Source organism: Papaver somniferum, chromosome 6 (assembly GCF_003573695.1).
Source record: "Papaver somniferum cultivar HN1 chromosome 6, ASM357369v1, whole genome shotgun sequence".
NCBI lineage: Eukaryota > Viridiplantae > Streptophyta > Magnoliopsida > Ranunculales > Papaveraceae > Papaver > Papaver somniferum.
The window spans coordinates 60,871,333-60,895,154 of NC_039363.1; the positions used below are offsets into that span (position 1 = coordinate 60,871,333).

The following is a 23,822-nucleotide window of genomic DNA, read 5'->3' on the forward strand; positions in this document are numbered from 1 at the left end:
GCGCGACCAAACTAGGGCCAAAGGTTGCCATGCGTTAGCTGGTAACCTTGGACGGCTAAGATCTGCATCTTAGATGAAAAGTGTCCGTTGAATGTTGCAGGCCTTTGTTTTGGTAGTTGCATAGGGAAGGCCGGCATGGTATGGCGCGGCAAGGTGGCTGGCATGCCATTGGCACATCTGGCATGGCCTGCATGCCTTGGTGCGGTTTGGCGTGGCCAAAATTATGGTTTTGGCGTCGTGCCAAAGGTTACCATACGTTGGTTGGCTACCTTGGACGGCTAAGATTTGCATCTAAGATGGAAGAGTGGTCGTTGATTGTTGCACGCCTTTGTTTTAGCACCCGTGAAGGGGAAGGCTGGCATGGCATGGCGCGACAAGGTGGCTGGCATTCCATTGGCACATGTGGCATGGCCGGCATGCCTTGGCGCGGTTTGGCGTGGCCAAAATTAGGGTTTTCGTCGTTGGGACAAAGGTCGTCATCCGTTGTTTGGCGACCTTGGACGGCTAAGATTTGCATCTAAGATGGAAGGGTGGTCGTTGATCATCGCACGCCTTCGTTTTGGTAGCCACATGGGGAAGGTCGGCATCGTATGGCGCGGCAAGGTGGTTGACATGCCATTGTCACATTTGGCATGGCATGCCTTCGCATGGTTTGGCGTGGCGAAAACTAGGGTTTTGGGACAAAGGTTACCATGCGTTGTTTGGCGACCATGGACGGCTAAGATTTGCATCTAAGATGGAAGGGTGGTCGTTGATCATCGCACGCCTTCGTTTTGGTAGCCGCATAGGGAAGGCCGACATGGTATGGTGCGACAAGGTGGTTGGCATGCCATTCGCACATGTGGCATGGCCTGCCTTGGCGTGTCCAAAACTAGGGTTTTGGGAGGTTACCATGCGTTGTTTTGCGACCTTGGACGGCTAAGATTTACATCTAAGATGGAAGGGTGGCTGTAGATCATCGCGCGCCTTCGTTTTGGTAGCCGCTTAGGGAAGGTCGGCATGGTATGGCGCGGCAAGGTGGTTGGCATGCCATTGGCACATGTGGCATGGCATGGTATGGCGCGGTTTGGAGTGGCCAAAACTAGGGTTTTGGGCCAAAGATTACCATGCGTTGTTTAACGACCTTGGACGGCTAATATTTGCATATAATATGGAAGGGTGGCCGTTGATCATCGCACGCCTTCGTTTTGGTAGCCGCATAGGGAAGGCCGGCATGGTATTCCACGGCAAGGTGGTTGGAATTCCATTGGCACATGTGGGATGGCCTGCCTTGGCGCGGTTTGGCGTGACCAAAACTAGGGTTTTGGGACAAAGGTTACCATGCGTTGTTTGGCGATCTTGGATGGCTAAGATTTGCATCTAAGATGGAAGGGTGGTCGTTGATTTTCGCACGCCTTCGTTTTGGCCGCCGTAAAGGGAAGGACGACATGGTATGGTTTAGGCGCGGCAAGGTGGCTGGCACGGCATGCCATTGGCACATGTGGCATGGTCGGCATGCCTTGCCGCGGTTTAGGCATGGCCATGCATTGGCTGGATACCTTGGACGGCTAAGATCTGCATCTTAGATGGAAGGGTAGCCGTTGATTGTTGCAACCCTTCGTTTTGGCAGCCAGCGGCATATAGCGAGGCCGACATGACTTTGGCATGGAATCGTGGCTGGCATGGTTTGCCATTGGCACGGAAGTGTTGATGGCACGGCATGCCATTGGCACATGTGGTGCGGCTGGCATGGTTAGCATGCCTTGGAGCGGAGACGTGGATGGAATGGTTTGCCATTGGCACGGTGGCGCGGCTGGAATGGTTGGCATGCTTTGGCGCGGAGATGTGGCTGGCATGGTTTGCGATTGGCACGGTGGTGCGGCTGGCATGGTTGACATGCCTTGGCGCGGAGATGTGGCTGGCACGGCTTGCCATTGGCACGGTGGCACGGCTGGCATGGTTGGCATGCTTTGGCGCGGAGACGTGGCTGGCATGGTTGGCATGACTTGGCGCGGAGATGTCGCTGGCACGGCGGCGCGGCTGGCATGGTTCGCATGCCTTGGCGCGGAGATGTGGCTGGCATGGTTGGAATGCCTTGGCGCGGAGACGTGGCTGGCATGGTTTTCCATTGGCACGATGGGGTAAGAATTTAGGGTTTGGTGTATGAAGGCGATGTCGGTGAATACTAAGGGTTCCACCGTGGAACATGACACATATATATGTAAAAAAAAGGTACCCTGGTAATTCTTACGTAGGCGTGTTGAATGATTCAATAAATGCGCTAGTGGTCCTAGTGACGTCATGTCAGATATAAGGTTTTACGATTTTAACCCTAAGCTAAAAACCACCATCAACACCTATGTCGTTCAAAGCGTGAAGGTGGCATAGGTATTAAGAAATTGTTGGATGTTAACAGGGCCATGCTTATGAAGTTGTGGGTTTCTATTAGGGACTCTAACAAGACTTGGGCCAGATATTTGAAGGCGAAATACTTCAAAATAAATGGCAATTTGATTGATTATAAATTGGGTTCTTCGGTTTTTCCAGGAATCAGACTGGTTTACAACTTTGTGCAGAAACATACACGCTCGATTATAGGTGGTGGTGCTAATACTTCCTTATATTTTGATAATTGGTGCGGTGATTTTTCGATTGCGAAGAGGATTGGAATAACTTCCAAAGGCCCTAATGATTATACAGCAAAGGTTAGTGATATTATTGTTGATAGTGTTTGGACCATACCTCAAAGAACGAGGGAATTGATGCTATGCTGTGATATTGATGTTGAGAATTTACCTCTCATTTCTGGTGGCGAAGATTGCAAAATTTGGGATTTGGATGGTAAGGGCGTTTTTCAGTCAAGTTTGCAAAGGCAGCTATTAAAGCGCCAGCGGAAGTTCTTCCTATTGCGGCTTTGTTCTCTAGGCAGGTTGTGCACCCTACCTTGAGTGTGCACTATTGGAAGATTTGGGCAAAACAATGTTGTGCAAGTGAGGATAATATTATTAAGAAGACTGGTAGGAGCATTCCTACAATGTTCCGTCTATGTAGGAAGAGTTGCGAGACTATTAGCCATATCACTTGGCATTGCAGAGTTGCTAGGAGAATTTTGGCTTGGGAGGCAAATAATTTTAATCTGCAACCCAATGAAGATCTGCTGGCCTCATACAAGGTTGCTAAAGGGCGTAGCAGGATGATAAAGTATTTGTGGCTGGTTGCTAATCTTGCAATTGTCACAGAATTATGGAAGCTCCGCAATAAAGCTTTTTTTGAAGATATGAAGGTCGAATGGCTTGGTTTCAAAGGCAGAGTTTATCAGGTAATTCTTGATAACTAATTAGAATGAAAGGCCATATGTATAATAATGTTGAAGAGTTACACATCTTGAATTATTTCAAGGTGCAGCATAGATCGTGCAGAATTTCTATTCCAAAAGTTAATTGGTCTCCTCCTGATCCTGGTGAAATATTGATTTGTTGTGATGGTGCTTCTCGTGGTAATCCTGGTGTTACTTTTAGAGATGCTAATGCAGCTATGCTTGGAGTTCTTTCTGTGGGCCTTGGCTGGCAAACAAATTATTATGCGGAAGTGTGTGTTGTTATTTATGGTGTGATGCTAGCCAAGAGGTGGAAGGTTAAAAATATTTGCATTCGTTCAGATTCGACGAGTTACATACAAGCTTTTCATAAGGGTGAGCTACCATGGCAGTTAATGCAGAAGTGGAAGATTGCGAAGAATTTTTATAATAATATCCGCTATGTTCATAGCTATAGGGAAGTTAAATTTTCAGCTGATGCTTTGGCCAAGCAATTATATTTGCTGGCTGAAGATATTTTTGAGTTTTATGAGGGTAGGCCAGGTTTTATTCTATCTGTAGAATGGCCTGGAGAGGTTTATTTTCGTTTCAAATAGGTTAGACTGGTGGATGGCCTCACGGCTAGCTACTAGTCTTTCCTAGTCCCTGTAAAATTTTCACTTTTTTAGTTTTATTGACCGAGTAAAAAAAATAAAGAGTGAATGGAAGATATCCTCTCTTGATTTTGGGCATGTTATGCGTATAAAAGGGATGTGGAGGGTATCACATATGACTTATCGAGAGTTTGGGGAGCTAAAAAAGAGCTTAGTGTTAAAGAAATCAGAGTTGTAGAAAAATTTATTCTGCTGCCGAAGATGAAGAACACGAAGAACAAAAGCTGCTAAAGAAAGTCGCTAATAAACCGTGGTCTTTTCTCAGTTTTACGACTGTTGTTTCTATGACAGTTTTGTTCTCTTATTAATTTGTAACAGTGTCATTTGCAATGCTTATAAATGTTGCAGATTCTCTGTACGTGTTAGTATTTTTATTATTTGTAAACAACTTTTGAGCTAATGAATCAATCTTTTGAGATTATTTTTAACATGAAGAACTAAACCCCAGCACTTGGACAATTGAGGATACCCTAAATATAATTAATTCTTTGATGACTTTTTGCATTAATTTAATTGATTTATGATTTTTCTTAATTAATTGTGATTTTGTTTGATGGTATATGCTTAGTCTTAAGCAATTTTGATGCGTCATGCTTATGATTTACGTTTAGTATTTTAGAAATATAATTTTGACAAAGAATAAGAGTCAATATTTTTATTATAAGAGTTATAATTGTCTAGAATTAATATATGCATCACATGAATTTGAAGAATGGTGGATCCTGAGTCTCAGTCTCTCGAAATATTGTTATCATCTTCTATTTAGTTGCCAGTTTAATTTAGAATTAGGTCTAAAATCAATCTCAAGTGGACATCTTGTGGTTGCTATCTTCTTTACAGACTTTATCTATATTAGATCACGCAAGGTGTGTCTTGAATAGATTGATATCAAAAAGATTATGGTGTACTTGGTACCCTCGTCATTTCAATTGGTATCAGAGAAGGAAAACACGAAAAGATAGAATAATCCGTATTTGGTGCGACCCAACTATAATATATATAACTGTTGATGGTGGTTTTCAGTTCAGGGCTAAAATTGTAAAATCCTTTATTTAATGCATTGTCATCCTGCAAAGGAACGAGAGCCATCTGAAAGTGAAGAGTGCATGAACCTCTTAAATCACAGAATTACTGAGCAATTCAACATATTTATGAATTTTATTCATAATGGTGCGTGAAGCAATAACCCCTAACATTCTATAAGCTTTACCCTATTGCATTATTCACTAATGCATTGACCTGCCTAGTGTTTTCCTATGTTATGTTCTCAGCTGAACTATCAATATTGGCATGACATGACGATTAATGCTCACTCGTAGCGGAGTAGCATAAATTTCCAGAAGTCTCAGTATTGAGACCTACATGAAAACACTCACATAGGCTACACCACCCTCTGACAGAGAGATCATCGTGTTTACACATCTTTTAATTAAAAGTTAGCGCGATTGAACGCTTTTTAATTCCATAAGGGAAATCTAGACTGTCCATATCAGTCTTAGGAAATGATCACGGCCACGCAACTTGGCCACGCAATTTAACAACCTAGTCTACTCCTAGCGGAACTAGGCGATCACAGAATGACCACCGGAGGGCCCACTAATACCTCAACTGGTCGGTCTCCATCTAGCACACTCCAACGTCGTCGAACGCTAAACCCAATGTGGGTGATCGCGTTGTTGGGCATACGAGCTCAAACGAGCTAGACTGGCAAAAATGGTCTCAAAATCCATCGCGTCCGTCCAACTTCGCCAACCTAATTGGACGGGGTAGATCGCATCTCGAATGATCAAAGAAGTGCCAATGTGTTCGTCGACGGCCCAACTTTTTTCCCAGTCGATCGACTTACTCATAGAAGGTCAATGACACATCAAACCATTCGATCGAACTAGGGCGGATATGGCTGCTTTAAAACCCCAATTGGTGCTTGCGGCAGTATGTTACTATCGTAAATCGATCATGAACACCCATCTTCTCCAGCCGATTTGAGTGGATTAGATCTAACCTTAGATGTCCCAAGAGATGTAAAAATGCAGACCAGCGTCTCGTCTTTGCACAAGGCCAATCGGCCTGTTTGAATCAGCATCCATCGCCTTGACTCGACTAGCCAAAACAGGGATGGCCGCACGGCTTCCAAACCCTAAAATTACGTCAACGACAATATATAACTGCCGCAAATCATCTCATCCATCCAACTTCGCTAGCCTAGTTGGATGGTGTAGATTTATTTTCATAAAACCAACAAAGTAGCATTGTGATCACCGGCCACCCCTCCTCCACAGGTAGTGATCGACCAAGTGATAGCTCGCCCATAGGGTCCTCAAACGATCACCCAAAGATGGCTGGTCGTGCTACTTTTAAGACGCTCAATTCGTGACTGATTCAATCGAGCTCTAAAACAACGATGCTTCTAGCACATCGATTATTTTTCAGCTGCTTATTTGAAAGCAACGCTTTATATAAATCGATTATAAGCAATGCTACACAAAAATAGATTTCACGAATAGCTTATCATTTTAACCTAAAAGCACTATGTGCTGATATTAGCGGCACGTCATATGACTTGACCCATTCACTCGAGACATAAAACATGTCACAAACTGGGGGATGCTCACTGGGGTATTGGTCTGGCGGTCTACAGCGTGCGGCGTGCAACGCGCCCATTACGAGAAAGTGTCAAGAAAGACGGACGGTTAATAGTAATGAGAGTAGTGGGTGAAAGGGTGACCAGTCTTTCCTCATAACAGAAACACGATGATCACCAATTTCTGCACAATTCCACTTCTCCGCTACTCAACTTCCTCCACTTCCTATGAGATCAGTGTGCGCTTAATGACTTGTATAAATAGGTTTTCAACCTATTCAAAAAGAATACAAGTGTTATCAACACAAGTAACCAGAAACCATATTCTGATACAACTCATTAAAAAACCACACCTTCAGAATTCAACATTCTGATCTCAAAACACCTTCTTCGCTTCCCTCCCTAATATCAACCTTTCTCCTTCACTTTGTGATCGAATTGAATCGGCAACGGCCATTTCTTGGTTTAGGCCAGAGTCTTACAGATTGATCTCTCGAACTCAAAAGTACTCCTGTGCAGTACATTTGTTTAGGGTTTGAATTCGTTTCTCATCAACATACATAAATTTACCAAAAACAACAGAATCAGTTGTTACCCCAAAACAATAACGTATCACCAAGATTTTTTATACTTGTCTGTGATGGAAGAAATAGATAAAGATGTTCTTGAACCTCTCCGCTTCAAAGTAACTTGGACACTTAATGATGCCAACTGTGTCTCAAACTCACATAAAAACCTTATGTTATAAGCACCAGAAAGATTTAAACGTTTAATGAACTTGAATAACAACTTTCTGATGTGTCTGACGAGATCAAGCTTTTTGAAAAAAAAAAGATGACATCTCTTTAGAACTCGTAAGGTTCTGGATGACGATAAAAAGGTTCCAGAAGTAGCTGACCGTTTCTAAAAGAGAAAGAGTGTTTAATAAATCTTTCAAATCACTGTAAAAGGAGTGGGATCTTTATGAGTATTTGATGATCTACACCTCAGAAAAACTATCAACTCCCGAGGTTAATAAGACTGTAAGGGTTGAGACACCTGAAACTCCTAGCTCAAGATTTTTCGAAAAAAAATACACAAGTTTGGTCTTCAACTATTTTTTCCTTAATCTCTTTATGGAGTTTGTATCTTTCTTTTAACAAACTGCTTAACTACAACAAATCGTTCCGACAAACAGAAGAAATCAGTAAAAGAATATTACTGTCAATTTTCCTTTACTACAATTTCTACAATGACAAATAGTAAAAAATAAAAACTTATATACAATATTATTCAATGTTATTTGCTTTGAAATAATTTTGATATATATGTACTTGGTACATTCAAAATTGATTGTTTTTAACCTTTGGTGGAAAAAAAGAAGAGTAGAATGCTTAATTGGACATGAGCCAAACTGAACATGACACGAAAATCTGTAACGATTTTAACGAAATCTTTGCAGGTTTATCAAATGATTTGCTTTACAATACTAATTAAGAATTGTAAAAACATTACAAAGCTTCAAATAGACTATTGATTGAGCAAAACAAAAAAAAGGTCTAATTACGAATGTAGGAGAGTTATTTATCATAAAAATTGGAATTAAGTTTGCGAATCATTAGAGGAGTAGGGTCAAGAATATAAAACATAAAATAACATCAAACTTAGGTATAATAGATAAGATGGGTTAGAGACCAAAATAAAATCCCGATTCTTTATGTGCCTCCACCGGCAAAGAAAAATATTCCTCGAATAACGATATCAAATAATAGTTGGATCTGAAAGAAATGAATGTTAAGCATTAAGCATATAAAATGGGATGTTTTCAGGAGATAATAAATGATGCAACCATCGAAATATGGGATAATCCATGGATAACATGCACAAACCCACCAATCCACATGCACACTACTGAAACTAAGGGTCTTATAAAGTCAATAATCTGATTACATATAATAAAACCTGGTATTTAAACGAACTTGTTAAATGTTTTGATAATCAAGTAATAAAATGGGATATTTTGATTTTGGGTCCCAGAAAAGTGACCGGAATTGCTTTTGGTTCCTAGAAAGTTTTAAATTAGAGTTTGGGTCCCAGGACTGTGATTGACCATATTGACAGTTATACAATTCTGTTAAATAAAAAAATGACCAATTTAAATTAGGTTTTGTTGTATTTACTAACTTAACCATTACACTTCTGTCAGACCCGTTCCACCCTATTCACACCCAATTCCATCCCCCTAAATAAATCCAAGTACCGATTTAGATATATTCGCACACGATTCTGTCTCCCTATATAAATCCGAGTACCTGTATCCAGATATCAGTCACGGAAAAATCATAGATCATAACAACAAAGATCGGTACAATTGAAACCCGAATCGAAATTATGAATATAATCATCCATAATATGAGCAATTTGAAATAAAAAAATTACACACAAATATTAACATGAACAAAAATTGAAATCAAGAACATGAAACGAAGGAACATCAAGCCATCAAGCCTCAATCAATCACCCTCCCAACTGCATGCAACAACAACAGAAGCACTCAATTCATAACATTCTTGTGAATTAGGTTACCGAATTCCCAAAAACCGATTGTTCCATCATCATATTCTAAAAATACGAACAGTGATTTTCACAAAAATTAGTGCTTATACTTATGGAAGTGACAAGTGAACTAAAAAGCAGACCAAATTAAGCAAAAGATAAAGTTCACAAGAAAACCAAAGACGTTTAACTCCACATCCCACAGAACAATCAACCCGATAGGATCATATGGCCTTTTACAAAAAGTGGACAATATACTACTGCTTCAGGATACAATTGCCTCATTAGCGTTCTCACCAAAACCCCCTTCCACCATCCAACTTACTTTGGACACTCCCATGTCCCCCAAAAGTACAACTTTTCTTGTGGAAAACAATTAATGAGGGTTTACCAACCCTCAACATTCTTCATCACATCCATCTCACCAACTCTAACCTATGCCCTCAATGCAGTTTCAATCCTGAAACGTCCAGTCACATTCTGCTACACTGTCAGACAACTATAGATTCTTGGAACCTCTTACTAAACCACCTCATAAACATTCATGTCGCCTCGCAAGGCATACCCATTTGACTACCTCACCAAACAAGCATATCTGAACTCCTTCAAACAAAAGTACCTTCACCGATAACCACAACCTTCTGCTTCCTTTTTTGCTCCTTATAGTTAACCAGGAATGGTGTGATGTATCACCAACAACAACAAAATCTGATAAATGTAATGAAAATGACCATCAAGCTCCAGCAGGAATATTCTTGGGTCCAGAAACACCTCCACCGGTGCTCCCTGGGATGCAGTCATATCCAAATCCAGCACAAAGAATAGTAACAACTTCAACCATCTTTGTAGGATGGCTCAAGCCTCAATCGGATTGGATCAAAATCAATATGGAAGGCGCAACAAGAGGAAACCCTGGCATAGTGGGAGCAAGTATTATTTGTAGAAATGAGGAAACCAACACTATCCTAGCAATAGCACAACCTCTATGCATCACCACATCACTTGCAGCGGAAATCTGGGCCATGCACATAGCCACTAAAACGGCGACAAAATGAGGATGGTCAAAAGTCCAATTTGAAACGGATTCGGAAAATCTAATGAGATTTATAACCTCGAATACAGACCCCCCCCTTGGTATATATCTGACCTGGTTGCAGAGATCAAACAAAGGCTCGCCCAAATCCAGCGGTTTAACAAACCGAGCAGTAGATGATTGCTCCATAGGGAGACTCACGACAGCAGTATGGGAACGTACAATTCCACAATCTATTAGTTCTATTATAATAGCAGACTCTATGGATATTACGTACCCCGTGTAATTTCAGTCTAATCTAATAAATTTCATGCTTCAAAAAAAAAGACGTTTACCAATGAACGCTGGAACCGAAAATTCAATCAAGTATAAGGACCAGATGAGTCATATGCACCAAATATAAAAAATACGTGACTCAGCCAAATAAGAACCGTATTGAATTTAAGAGAATGAAATCCCCCTTTTGAAATAATTAATTGATTAAACTTTTCTATCTTTTCACATGGAGACTTTAATCAATTAGTTGAGAATGAAATCCCCCTTTTGAAATAATTAATTGATTAAACTTTTCTATCTTTTCACATGGAGACTTTAATCAATTAGTTTTTCTACCAGCTTCAACAGTAATACGACTACAACATTTGTTAAACTTAGAGAAAAAATTTATTCTTCGCCCCATTAATTTGGTTCTTCTGTATTTTTCTAGGGTTTCCCCAAGTGAGGGACAGCGTTTGGAGAAGAAGAACGAGGAGAGAAGTTTAGGGCGAGCGGAGTTGTTTTACCTTTTAAAAGAGTTACACGTGTCACTCAGTGTTAGTGGTAACTAACGGTGTTAAGAAAATAAATTCTAATTATAAGAATATTAATTTCCTAACAGTCAATATAATCAACAACGGTCCTGGGACCCAAACTCTAATATCAAACTTTCTAGTACCCAAACGCAACATGGGTCCCTTTTCTGAGACCCAAAGTCAAAATACTTCTAATAAAAAAAAAATAAACATGTCTTCTGGAGAGAGGAAAGACACACCCCACTGGGATCTAAATGAAAAGGGTATCTTTTTTGTTAAATCCTCGTCTAATCATCTTAACTCAAGTGATAATACAAATCAAAACTGGAACAATATTTAATCAGTAAAAAACTTTATCTAGAAAGCTGCACATTCTTACTGCCAATAATATGATGATAACATCTATGGTCCCAGATATAAATGTTACCTGCAATCTATGTGGTGATGACCAAGAATCTCTAACTCATATATTTATGAAATGTAACCATGCATCTAGGTTTAAATGCATCTCGATTTCGATATGCAGCTTCTAACTAACAAAACTATTGATTTTCATGAATTGTTGAGTGATTGTTTTAAAAATAATAATAAAGGGAAATATGCTATAGAGTGACAGGTTTTGTGTAGTATAATTATCGGGAAAATATGAATGGCAAGGTGCAAATGGTATTTAAAACATAAAACCAGAATAGTGCAATCACAATAGAAAATATAGTTAAATTTATAAATAACTATATATAATGGTCGACCAAATCGGGCTATAATATAATGTAGTCTCTTTACTATAATCCTTTAAATGGTGAAGTTCTGAGAGTTGGAAAGACAGACGAGATATATGAAATTGAAAATCATTATAACTCTAACTATAATGACATTTGTATCTAGTGCTAGCTTTGCACTAACTCTGTGTGGTTGTATACACATAATTCATCATCCGCCATGTGTAGGAGGAATTACACGTTGAAAACATACAGCCTTGAGACATCAAGATATGATACTACGTTTCAACACCCAAGGGGCATCTATCATCTGCATATGTTCATCATTAGGCTAATCCTACGGCAAAGAGTCAAGGGGAACTGAAAGAGCGACCTACTACGAAGCACCCTAAAAGACCAAGAGTTCTATTTTACTCCATCCCAAGGAAGATCCAAGATCAACGGGTAAGATGAGTATCGCCGACAAGGACGTGACAGGGGCATCAGACAGCCGCCTGACACGTGCATATCTCCCCAACCACCGCATTAAACACCCTAGGTATAGGACGCGTGTGAAGCATTCCATGGAGAAAGAAGAGGCAACCCAGCGTTAAAGTGGAATGCCGAAGGAGAGTCATCGGTGTAGTGCGAAGACACCATCGAGGACAGCACAAAGACCGAGACGATAAGGATACAGCTGTCTCTGATGGCGGGCCCCATGTTCAGTCTCCATAAATACCCCTCTCCACTTAGAGAGAGTGGGCAGACCAATTCTAAGTGTGAGGAGAGATAAGAGCAGGAGAGAGAGAAATACTAAGAGTAAGTAGTAGATTTATCTTCTTCGTAGATTCGTTATTCACTCCAAAGTCATTCAACTATCTTTGAAATCCCCAAATGCATAGTGAAATAACTACCCCCGTGGACGTACGCCTTAGTGTTGAACCACGTAAATCATCATCTCATATATATTCCGCACTTTATCTTCCGTTTTACTTATTATGCTTTATTATATTATGTATCGGGTATAGATCGGTTTTAATTTCTCCCCTGTGTCTAGACGAGGACGAACCTGATGGATCTGATTCTAATAAACCCCGGACCTATGTCGTTTTATATGTGTTCTATTACTCTCAATGATTTTACATTTAATGCGGATATTGTTTGTGAATACGATGACGCCATTGTTATTTCTGTGTTCACAATATGGCGCTAGAAACAGGGACTTTGTCCCGGTAAAAGATTTATTTTTCCCTGTGATTTTACCCTATTTTTGGTCTCTCAGCGTTGTTCCCCTCATAATAGTGTTTTGAGTAACTTGCCATTGTTCTTCCTTTCGAAAACCCCTATTGTATCTGCGTTTTCTATTGCCGAAACGACTCGGATTTATTTACATCTCTCAAAAAAAAAAAAACCTTCAAATCTACTATTTGCATTGGAAGTATTTCTTAGATCTGTGTTTTTTCTAGCAGATTATAAGCCTTAGAAACCTTTCCAGCACCTTCTTTTAAAAACATATCGCTGGGTACATACCTTTGTTAACAGTTATTTGAGTTTTTATCATCTTTAGGGTAGATATGCGTTTATTTAAATAAGATCCACCTGCATTCACGATGTACTTTAAAACCCATGAGTAGATCTATGTTTGCAATGATTGGATCTACACTTTGTTGAAAGATTTTTCTCCAAAACCTCGTTTTCCTTGAAAATCTTTAAGTATACATTGGGATTTATGTCTTTTCTCATTAGATTAAATTTGCTAACCAAACCAAGGTGGATTCTGTTTCTCCGACGACTTTTCGTTTTTGCAGAGAATCAAAGATGGAAAAAACAAAAGATGTGGGAAAAGCCAATGTATCGTCAAAAGAAACACCAAGGACGACCCCAGTTATGACACGTAGCAAACAAAAGTGAGAAAATCTTAAAGAAGACGACAAAGGATGGAGAATGAAGCACGATTCCATTGGATGCAGGCGCGATAGCCGCAGCAGCGTTGAAAGAAGCAGCAACCAAAGAAGGAGCTTCCAAAGCAGCAGCTACGACCCGAGCCAATGAACATCGGGAAGGGATGGCTGAATCAGTAATATAACAACCCCTCTACGGGATGCTACTCACCAACGAGCTGAATCAACCGCTGCTAGCCAACCAACCCCTTCTGATAGCAGGCCATCCAGCACAACGGCCGATAGAACTCCCGGCTCCGCCTGCTGACCCACTGGTTCCCCTAATACAGACTGTTGATGAAGATCACACTGTAGCCGCCGGTGGACAGATGCAAGTGGGAACCCCGAACCAGGGATCGAACCATTCAATCCATATGATGGCATAACTCGAAGAGTTGAAGAAAAACCAGAAGGTGTTTGTTAACGCGGTGGCCCTGTTAGCACAAGAGAACCAACAACTCAAGGATAAGATCGTTCAAAGTGCTCAACTAAGGGACTTTCATGATGAAGCTAATTCCAAAGCACCACCGCCTAACCAGGACCGAAGAATGGTGGTGTCCAATGTCAATAATCCTGAACCATTAAATCTAAGGGTTGCCAGAGGAAACCGATTACCGACCAGACTACGTCCCCGGCGACTCAGATTATTTCGATAGTGAAAACCAAAGATCAGGACGATCCACAATGAAAGACGATCACCAGCGTGCGATGGAGGACCTTCTTGCTGAGATGATGGCTGAAATCAAGCAGTTAAAAGCTAAACAAGGGGAAGACTAGAGGAAGTGATTAGAGAAGCTAACACTACGACGCTGACTCAACACCTGGCCAAAGCACTTATCCCTCAAAAGAGTCCCATCCCTGCGTTCGAATGTTACGACGGATCCAGCGATCCCGAAGCTCATCTTCGGTACTACAATCGCATTTTAGACCGATGGGATAAAAATGATGCAGTCCTCTGCAGATATTTTCCTTTAAGTCTAAAGGGATCAGCACTATCTTGGTTCGACAACCAACCGCCCAACTCCATCGATTCCTACATCCAGCTCACTGAGAAATTCTTAGGAACTTACATGTACAACAATGCTGTCAACGCCAGAATGTACAAGCTCTTATGATTGGAAATTGCTTACAAAGAGACGATCAGGGAATATACCGACAGATGACACAAAATTTGTCAATCTATAGGGAACGTAGACCCAATGGTCAACATCTATTGTTACAAATGGGTATTGGATAGAATGAGCCCACTATTTGTGGAGATTGATGGAAGTGTACCTACGATTGAAGGAGACCTTCGAGTAATCATCGAAAAGCATGCCAGGTTAGAAGAAATCCAGCGGGAGAATCCCAGAGCCCAAACTCAAAGATCTCATCGGACTAACTCAGTGGAGCAAACCAGCGGATCAAAGAGGGGCGGTTCAACTGAACGTCCTAACGAAGATAAGAGAGGACGAAGACATGATCGTCGGCAAGATGATCGAAAATTCGAAGATCAGGTCTACACGAAGCTGAACACCAACTACACTCTCATCCTAAGGGAGATCAAGGATCGAGGAAACCTGGAATGACCTTGGTCCAAAGGTAAGCATCCCCCAAGGTCCGAAAAATCAAGAGATTACTGTGAATACCACTGTTTCAACGGGCATCATACCGAAAAATGCAAGAATCTCAAGATAATGATCCAAAAGTTGATTGACGCCAGTGACCTCAAGCAATACCTATAGAAGGCCGACACCAAAGAGAGGTCTAAGCGAAGCAAGAAAGTCCAGCTACCCGAGGGTAATCGAACGCTCAATACTATCTCATGTTCCGAAGCCACTGGATCATCGCTAACTTCCCAGATAGGCAAAAGGTTAAGGAAGCAATTTGAAGATTACTGTGAGTTGTACAAGATCGATAGAGTAGAAGTGTACGAGCACGAACAATGGATGAACGCTCCGATGAATTTCGACGCTGAGGATGTAGAGGATGACATGGAGGATCACAACGACCCCTTGGTTCTCACATTACCCATCGCAGGGTGCAATATCAGGAAGGTCCTCATCGACGGAGGGATCTCGGTCAGTGTACTGTTTTATGACACGTTCAAACGAATGGAGATGAATGACGATCATATGATGTCTTCGTACTATACCATATACGGATTCAATGGGGTCCCAACGAAGCCTTTAGGATACATTGTGTTGCAAGTGAATGCAAGACCGATGAAGGTTGACACAAGATTCAGTGTAGTAGACGCTCCTTCTCCTTACAATGCCATTATCGGCCGAAGATGGGTACACAAGATCAAAGGAGTAGCAGCAACGCATCACCAAAGATTCCCAACACCCGAAGGGGTAATGGAAATCAAAGGGGACCAGGTCACCGCCCGAGAATGACAGGCTCTACAAAACCAACTCAATAATGAGCAAGACCAACAGAAGAAGTCCCAAAGAAACAAAAACAAGGAGGCCGCCAAGGACAAAGCAATTGACCTTTATCTTGAAGAAATCTCAGGAATAAGCCTGACGAAGGAAAGCATCGTTCTAAATATCAAAGCAGGTACATCAGCAGCTAAGGGGGATGAAGATCCTACCAAATAACAATTAAAGAATGTCCCTCTCATAGGGGAACCGAATCCTACATTCACATCTGTAGAACCCACGAAGGAGATCAATATAGGGACCGGAGAAAACCCGAAGATGATCAAGATAAGAACTTTAATGGATGAAGAAAGTGAGATAGCTCTAATCAAGTTACTTATTGAGTACGCGGACATCTTTGCATGGAAATTAGGTGACATGCCAGGAATTGATCCAAAGATAATCCATCACGAACTTCGTATAAAGCCAGGCACGACCCACTTCAGGCATAAAGGACGGAAGATAGCACCAGAGTATCACCAAGCAATCGAGAAGGAGCTACGCAAGCTGTTAGAAGCAGGATTCATCAAAGAAGTAAAATATCCAACATGGATTTCGAACATGGTCATCGTACCAAAGAAGAATGGGGGAGTAAGGATATGCATCGACTTCAGCAACCTCAATAAAGCGTCTACGAAGGATGGTTACCCACTCCCAAGCATTGACCAGTTGGTAGAAGACGTTGAAGGATAAGATGAATTGTCATTTATGGACGGGTACTCCGGTTACAACCAAGTGGCCCTGGAAGAAGAAGATCAACAACACACGGCTTTCTACACCCCGTACGACCTCTATTGTTACACACGGATGCCCTTCGGGCTGAGAAACGCAGAGGCAACATACCATAGGATGGTAGATGCTATCTTCAAGCCATGGATAGGGAATACTTTAGAAGTATATGTCGATGATATGCTCGTCAAGAGTAAGCTGCGAAAAGACCACCATCAAGATTTGAGAGATATCTTCGAGGCCATGAGAAAGCACAACATGAAAGTGAACCCGGAGAAGTGTACATTCGGCGTCACATCAGGAAAGTTCCTCGGATATCTGGTAACGAAGAGGGGCATTGAAGTTGCTCCTGCTAAAAACCAGGCCATTGTAGAAATTCCGTCCCCAAAGAACCTGAAATAAGTCCAAAACTCAACGGATCCCTGGCAGCACTAGGGAGATTCATCGCTAGATCGTCGGAAAAATGCAAACACTTCTTCAACATCCTCAAGAAAGGAAGTAAGTTCACATGGACCGCAGAGTGCGGAGAAGCCTTCCAGAAGATAAAACAGTACCTGGCCACGATCCAGATCTTCCAGAAGCCCGATCCTGATGAGGTGTTATCCCTGTACATAGAAGCGACCGAAGATACAGTCAGCGCAGTCCTTGTCAAAACCAATACGAAGGTTGAGCAACCAATCTACTATGTCGGCAATACTCTCAACCCGGCGTAAAGAAACTACACGAAGATCGAGCAACTCATACTAGCATTAGTATGGGAAACCTAAAAGATGAAAACCTATTTCTTGACTCATCATGTTCGGGTCCCATGTAAAGCACCGTTGGAAGCTGTCCTCTAAAGCCTTGGGAAGGTAGGAAGAATAGCAAAATGGAACACTCATCTTGATCAATTCAACATTATCCACGAGATCGAAACTTCCCAAAAGTCACAAGTCTTGGCAGACTTTTTGGCGGACTTTTTGGCGGACTTACCTCTAGACAACGACGAAGAGGTGAAGGACATACCAGAAGCAGAAGAATACGGAAAATATCCAGTTGATGTACTCGAGCCCTCAAGCCAAAGAAGATGGGAAATCTTCATGGATGGATCAAGGAATATAGAAGGTGCAGGTATTGGCATCGTGATCACTACCCCAAACGAAGGTAGGATCGTGCAAGCATTAAGATTAGAATTCGAGGGGCATACAAACAACATCGTGGAATACGAAGTCGTAGTACATGCCCTTCGTTTAATAATATAAATGAGAATAAACGATGTACGCCTAACAAGTGATTCACAACTGGTCATTCGGCAGATCGAATTGGAATATAATGTTTATGACGAGACCCTCTCAGCATATATGGCTCTGATCCAAACCTTAGCATCACAGATATCAAGCATCAAGTTCTGACATCTATGTAGAAAGGATCTCAGGCCTGTCGATGCCTTGGCGTACATATCATCCATGCTAAAAGACTAAAGTGTTAAAGATATAAAAGTGACAAGAGTATATGAGCCTTCGATCACCCCACAGCAGTCCTTCTCCACAAATCGTGAAGACGATGTGGAAGAAGACATTACTGACGATGACGTAGGGGAGGACATTGCCGAAGACTTCGTCGAAGATGATATCTTGACAAGGGCGAACGAAGATGAGGACTTCAGCAACGAGGAGGACTGGAGAACCGAGGTTCACCTTTATCTTAGAGAAGGTACGCTTCCCACAGACTTGAAGCAGGACAGAAAGATACAATCAAAGGCAGGGATATATGATCTTCGTGACGGAGTCTTATACAAGAAATCTTTCCTCGGGCTGCTACTATGCTGCCTATCAAGAAAGGAAGGACATCGTGTTTTGAAAGACATACATTACGGGGACGCAGGTAATCATAGTGGAATGAGATCACTGGCGGATAAAGAAAAAATGCAGGGATACTATTGGCCAAAAATGATACGAGACGCCGCAAGGATGTCAAGGAGATGCGAGGAGTGCCAGCGGTTTTTTAAAAGGATCCATGCTCTTGCGATGAATTTGAATTCAGTAGATAGTCCGTGGCCCTTCTCAAAATGGGGAATATACATCGTTGGACCCCTGATCGAAGGGTCGGGGAAAATACAATTCTTGATTGTAGCCACGGACTACTTCAGAAAATGGGTGGAGGTCAAAGCTCTAGCTAGAATCCTGGACGTGGATGTATTCACATTCATCTTTCAAAACATCATTTGCAAATTTGGCATCCCCGCAGAAATTGTCTCTGACAACGACAAACAACTGCAAGGGAAAAACATAGACATGCTCTTCGATACCTTCAAGATAAGAAAGAAAAAATCAACCCTTATCTACCCACAGAGCAACGGTCAGGCTGAAGACACAAACAAGACTCTTTCTCTCATCCTCAAGAAGTCACTGGAACACAAGGGCCGATGGTGTGAACAGTTACACAATGTGTTATGGGCATATCGAACCACACACAGGTCTGCTACTGGTGAATCCCATTTCCTCCTCACTTATGGGGTCGAAGCAGTCATTACAACGGAGATTATCATGACAACCACCAAGACCGAAGCATGGGAGAAAAACCTCACAGCGGATATGATGCTGGAAAGACTCAATGACCTAGAAGATAGAAGGGAAACAACACTACAAAGGATGGAAAACTACCAAAGAAGATTAGAAAGAGAATACAACAAGAAGATTAAGCTTAGGAATTTTGTAGAAGGACAGTATGTACTGAGAACTATACCCCAATACCAACAAGAGCAAAGGTGGGGCAAGTTTGCACCAACATGGGGAGGATCATTTATAATACATGATATCGCAGGAAATGGATTTTATTACCTGCGTAACCTAAAAGGAGAAGTCCTCAGACATCCATGGAATGCGAAATATCTCAATCCATACGATCCATAAAGCAACGCAGTCCTGCATCTGGGTGAAGAATACCAGAAGAAGAAGACAGCGTATCCGCTCGACATGTTTCTATCTCTGGACGAGGAACAGCATACCTCACCTTATCAATCAAACAAGATTTTTGCAAAGTGAATGCTGGGGAAAATAACCATATACAATCTCTCGGGACTCCTCTATATGCGTCTATAAGTGTATGACCATGGGGAAGGCTTCCAGCAGAAAGAGGTACCCAGCCAATCAATAAGGCAGCGGTTCAGCGGAATGAATGCATGTAAATATTTCAATAACGTATTACATATATGGGAACGCTGCACAAACCCACACCGTTTGGCAATCCTCTGGCCAAGGGTTAGCCAGCGGGGTGACAGGTCCAAAGTCTATAACGAAGGTGCTTATCTTCATTATTTCCATCAAACACTTTTTATTACTTTACTTAATTTATTTTTCAATAACTGAATTTACTCGTTATCTAAATAACTGAACTAACAATGCAGATAAAACAGAATTGTACATACCCAAACAAACGATGATCCATTCCATAAAAGTTGCATACAAGTTCGGGGAACTGAGCAAGAAACACAAAAGATACACCAAAAAATAGCCCGCAGCCAAGTAATCAACGAAGATCAACTTTCTATAACGAACATGGAAACCTATTTCCCCATGGAGGACCCGACGAGATCAGCTGGATTCTTCTTCTGAGACGAAGGGACGCTTCCTCCCGAAGAAGGATCGGAAGAATAAGTTAAGGGCTCAGGCATAGGACGACGAGGGTAATTCTTAACAATGTCATGATCATTCTGAAGGCTCTGCTCGATCTTGGTCATAGTTTTGTTAATTTCTTCGATAAGCTGGCAACGAGCCTTATATGCAATTATGGTGGTCTTGAGTTCGGACTGTGACAACAAAGAATTCAATCGGGCCACTTCCTTGGCTGCCTCCTTCGCTGCTTCGTCCCGAGATCCTGCCAAACCCTCATAATACTTAGTCTGACCCTGCTGCTGCACTAAGGAAGATTGAGCCTCTTTAAGCTTTTCATTTGAAAGGTTAAGCTGTCCCTCGAGCTCTGCAAAACAAGACACATGGGTTAGAGAATTATAATTACGGAACCACTCATGAAAAAACAAATGTATACCTTTGACACTAGCCGAAGCTATCTCATATTCATTAACTACAGCGTCTCGGGCTTCGTCAAGAAAATCATACTCGTCCGAAATTTTCTTATAATCCAATCGAAGGGTTGTAAGAGCAAACTGACAATCATCCAACTCTACCTGCTTCGTTACTCATTTCTTCTATCCCTTTAGTAAGCCTGTACATATTAACTTCAAGATCTTTATCAGAATCCACCAAACGAGCAACGTCAGCCCGAGAGGCGGTTAAATCTTTACTAAGGGCATGGGCCTCCGCCCGGGCATCGTCTCTTTCCCCGATAAGCCGTTGTATATAATCCCGAACATCGGGATCGTGAGACAAGCGAGCCTGGCGCAATTCTTCTTCCAAGGTTACTACTTTTTTTTTTCTAAGAGCGAGATGTCCCCACGTGCCTCACGAAGATTTTCTCGAGTCCACAATAAAGCACCATCAAATAAGCGACGGTCGGAGTTATAACTATTTTGCATAACAACCATATGCTCCCGTCTCTCTCGATGCTGAGCCACCAGCTCGTTATCTTCATCGTCCCGGGAATTCCACTTCTCTTCTTCGTCTTTGATCTTCATTACTAATTCCGAGATTCGAGAAACTTGGCGAGTCCTCTCATTTCGAAGGTATTCTAACTCTTTGATATCACCCGCTGAAGATAGTGTCGGGAGACTCAGACATCACACTAAGAAGACGAAAGGGAGAGACGAAGAGGAATGCTAGGGAAAGATACGAACCTTTGGAAGACGCATCCTCGCTATGAACTTTATCCAACTCACTACGAACAAGAGCAAGTTCCAGACGAAGCTTCTCCTCAGATGCACCAAGCTGCTCTTTCCCCTTCAGCCTATTATATAACTCCACTATCTTCTTATCCTTAGCAGCTATGAGTGCTTTAGCGAAATTAAACTCATTTTATCTATGACGAAGCTTTGACTTTAGCTTAAGAGCCTTCGTCTTGAAGAACTGGTATAGAGTATGGTTGCAGTATTCACTCCTCATCATCTGCATTAATAAAAACAAGTAATAACTGTAAAGGGATTCCCGATGACTTATCATCACATCATTCAGCTTAAAGGAATTCCCGATGACTTTCCTCAAGAACACGCTGTTGAGGGAAACCGTACTGATACCCGTCGGCTATCGCCATCATATCAGCAATGGAAGATGGTGGATCGACCAAAATACTAGTGGACGTAGATCTCAAATCCTTCTCCCAGATTTCCGCAACTTCATCATGGGACTTCAGTTGCATTTTCTGACGAGTGAAAGCGTCAGAACTTTTCTTACCAGGGACTACCATAGCAGGGTTAGGCACGGACATCAAATTTTTCTTCATCAGTCAATTATGCGTGGCATCATCACCATCGTGCATCAAGGTCCTCTCAAAACCCTCTGAAGATGCATCAGCGGAAGCCCCACCGTCAACAACATTCCTTCGACCATCGGAATTTCTCTTGGCCTCGACCTCCTTGTTGGCAAGGGCCTCGGCGTCCTCACCATCGGAGCTCTCTTCCATTTCAGCTACTTTTTCACCACCGGTCCCAGCAAGGACGTCCCAGTCATCGTTTGGAGAGAGCAAAGAGAAGTCCGAAGCTATCCTCATGGCAACTCCAATATCAACTTTCCCACCAGATGAATAAATCTTGAAAAGAGAACTCCTGAGCCGACCCAGCAGGGATTGTTGATTGAAGATCAACATCTTCGTTCCTCTGGTTCGGGAAGGTAGAAAGTTTAGGATCATCAGCAGGAATATTTCCTTGACCACCAGGGGAAATCTCCTCTTCAGTAGCTCCGCCACCAATATTTTAACCATCCTCATGATTTTGCGAAGAAGTATATGTGCGTTCCTCATCATCGGTAGCTTCCTCTTCTTCCTCGACGTACTCATCGTTCACGGGGCTGGTAACTTCATCGGGAACTTTTGTATCCCAAACAGAAGCAGTAGAAGACTGAACCGGACCTATCTTCTTCTTCTTCTTCTTTACCTAAAGACATAACATTGTGTTATCACGAAGATAATTTTCTCCATGCTTTGACTAATCTCAAACTAAGAAGAAAAGGGGCAAGTACACACATTACATGAGGAATCATACCTTGGCAGCGCCGGTACTCTTCGAAGGAAGGACATCATCGGAACTTTCTTCTTCGTTTACATCATCGACGACATACTCAAAGTTCATACCAGCAAAATTTAATTTCCAAGGACAGAAGTCATCGTAACGAGTTGGAGCACTATCACGAGGTTGGCTACCAGCAACAGGGCGCCATCCATGTTGACCAGGTAGCCATCCATAAGCCCAAGGACCGATGACTTCAGTAACGGTGGAATGCCACTCATAATCATGATCACGCTTGATCCGTTCGCGATTAGGAAAAAGCTTCTGCTGAGAAGTCCCTTCGGTACCAGGGACGTATCGAAGCTTCGAATCACTTACTTCACTTAGGAGACGAACTTCAACCTGAGGAGCAGCAATAGAACGAAGGACGACGCTCCACGGCTTACGGTTCCTACCGTTAACGTAGTCTCCGAAGGAGGCATTGAAGTTCTCAGGTATATACCAATCTTTCTCAGTCGGGTTGGGAACATAGCAAGTCATCATCGTCTCCCCCTTACTTCGAAGGTATCACTCCTTAAGCACCCGAAGATAATTCCCAGTCAGCTGTACTACCGAGCTACAGTAGGTATGCGGAGTGCAGCCCTCACGATGAGCCAAGACATCGTAATAAAAAGAATCACCTGACTTATACAGGGGAAATATTAGGCCAGTTTCGAAGGCCCCCACGGTCGTCAACAAATGGAAATCATCGTACTTGTAGTTCTTGATCAGATCATAAGTAAGATCGTCGCCCTGATCATAAAACTTGACTTCAAAGGCTTCAACACCATGCTTTACTTTGAAGTCCTCAAGATCGATATGCCTATAAGAAACCTTTTTCTTTTGCTTAGGGACGGGCATACTTCGTATGATAGGAGCAATACTGGAAGAGACAGCCTCATTCAACGACGGATTCTTCGGAGGACTCATCTCCAAAGCCTTTCTCTTGGTTGAAGGATTTCTTGTTGAATCTACCTTTGGCGCCGCACCTTTAGAAGAAGACTCCTTCACCAAGTCAGCGGCCTACGAAGC

The 23,822-nt window shown here is 42.1% G+C and overlaps 1 protein-coding gene across 1 annotated transcript; it reads left to right on the forward strand.

Moving 5' to 3' along the window:
• The first annotated feature begins 16,636 nt into the window (after positions 1-16,636).
• Positions 16,637-19,548, forward strand: LOC113290843 (uncharacterized protein K02A2.6-like). The gene is made up of 3 exons (XM_026540433.1): positions 16,637-16,978; positions 18,172-18,831; positions 18,952-19,548. Exons 1-3 carry the CDS (start codon positions 16,637-16,639, stop codon positions 19,546-19,548), a joined length of 1,599 nt encoding a protein of 532 aa, XP_026396218.1.
• Positions 19,549-23,822: the final 4,274 nt, after the last annotated feature.

Excerpts from the sequence above, each read along its gene's own strand:
- LOC113290843 (XM_026540433.1), top strand. The coding sequence starts at position 16,637 with ATGGACGGGTACTCCGGTTACAACCAAGTGGCCCTGGAAGAAGAAGAT. Across the intron at positions 16,979-18,171 it reads GAAAGTTCCTCGGATATCTG|CAGTCCTTCTCCACAAATCG; the intron begins GTAACGAAGAGG and ends ATCACCCCACAG. Across the intron at positions 18,832-18,951 it reads CTAGAATCCTGGACGTGGAT|ATAAGAAAGAAAAAATCAAC; the intron begins GTATTCACATTC and ends GATACCTTCAAG.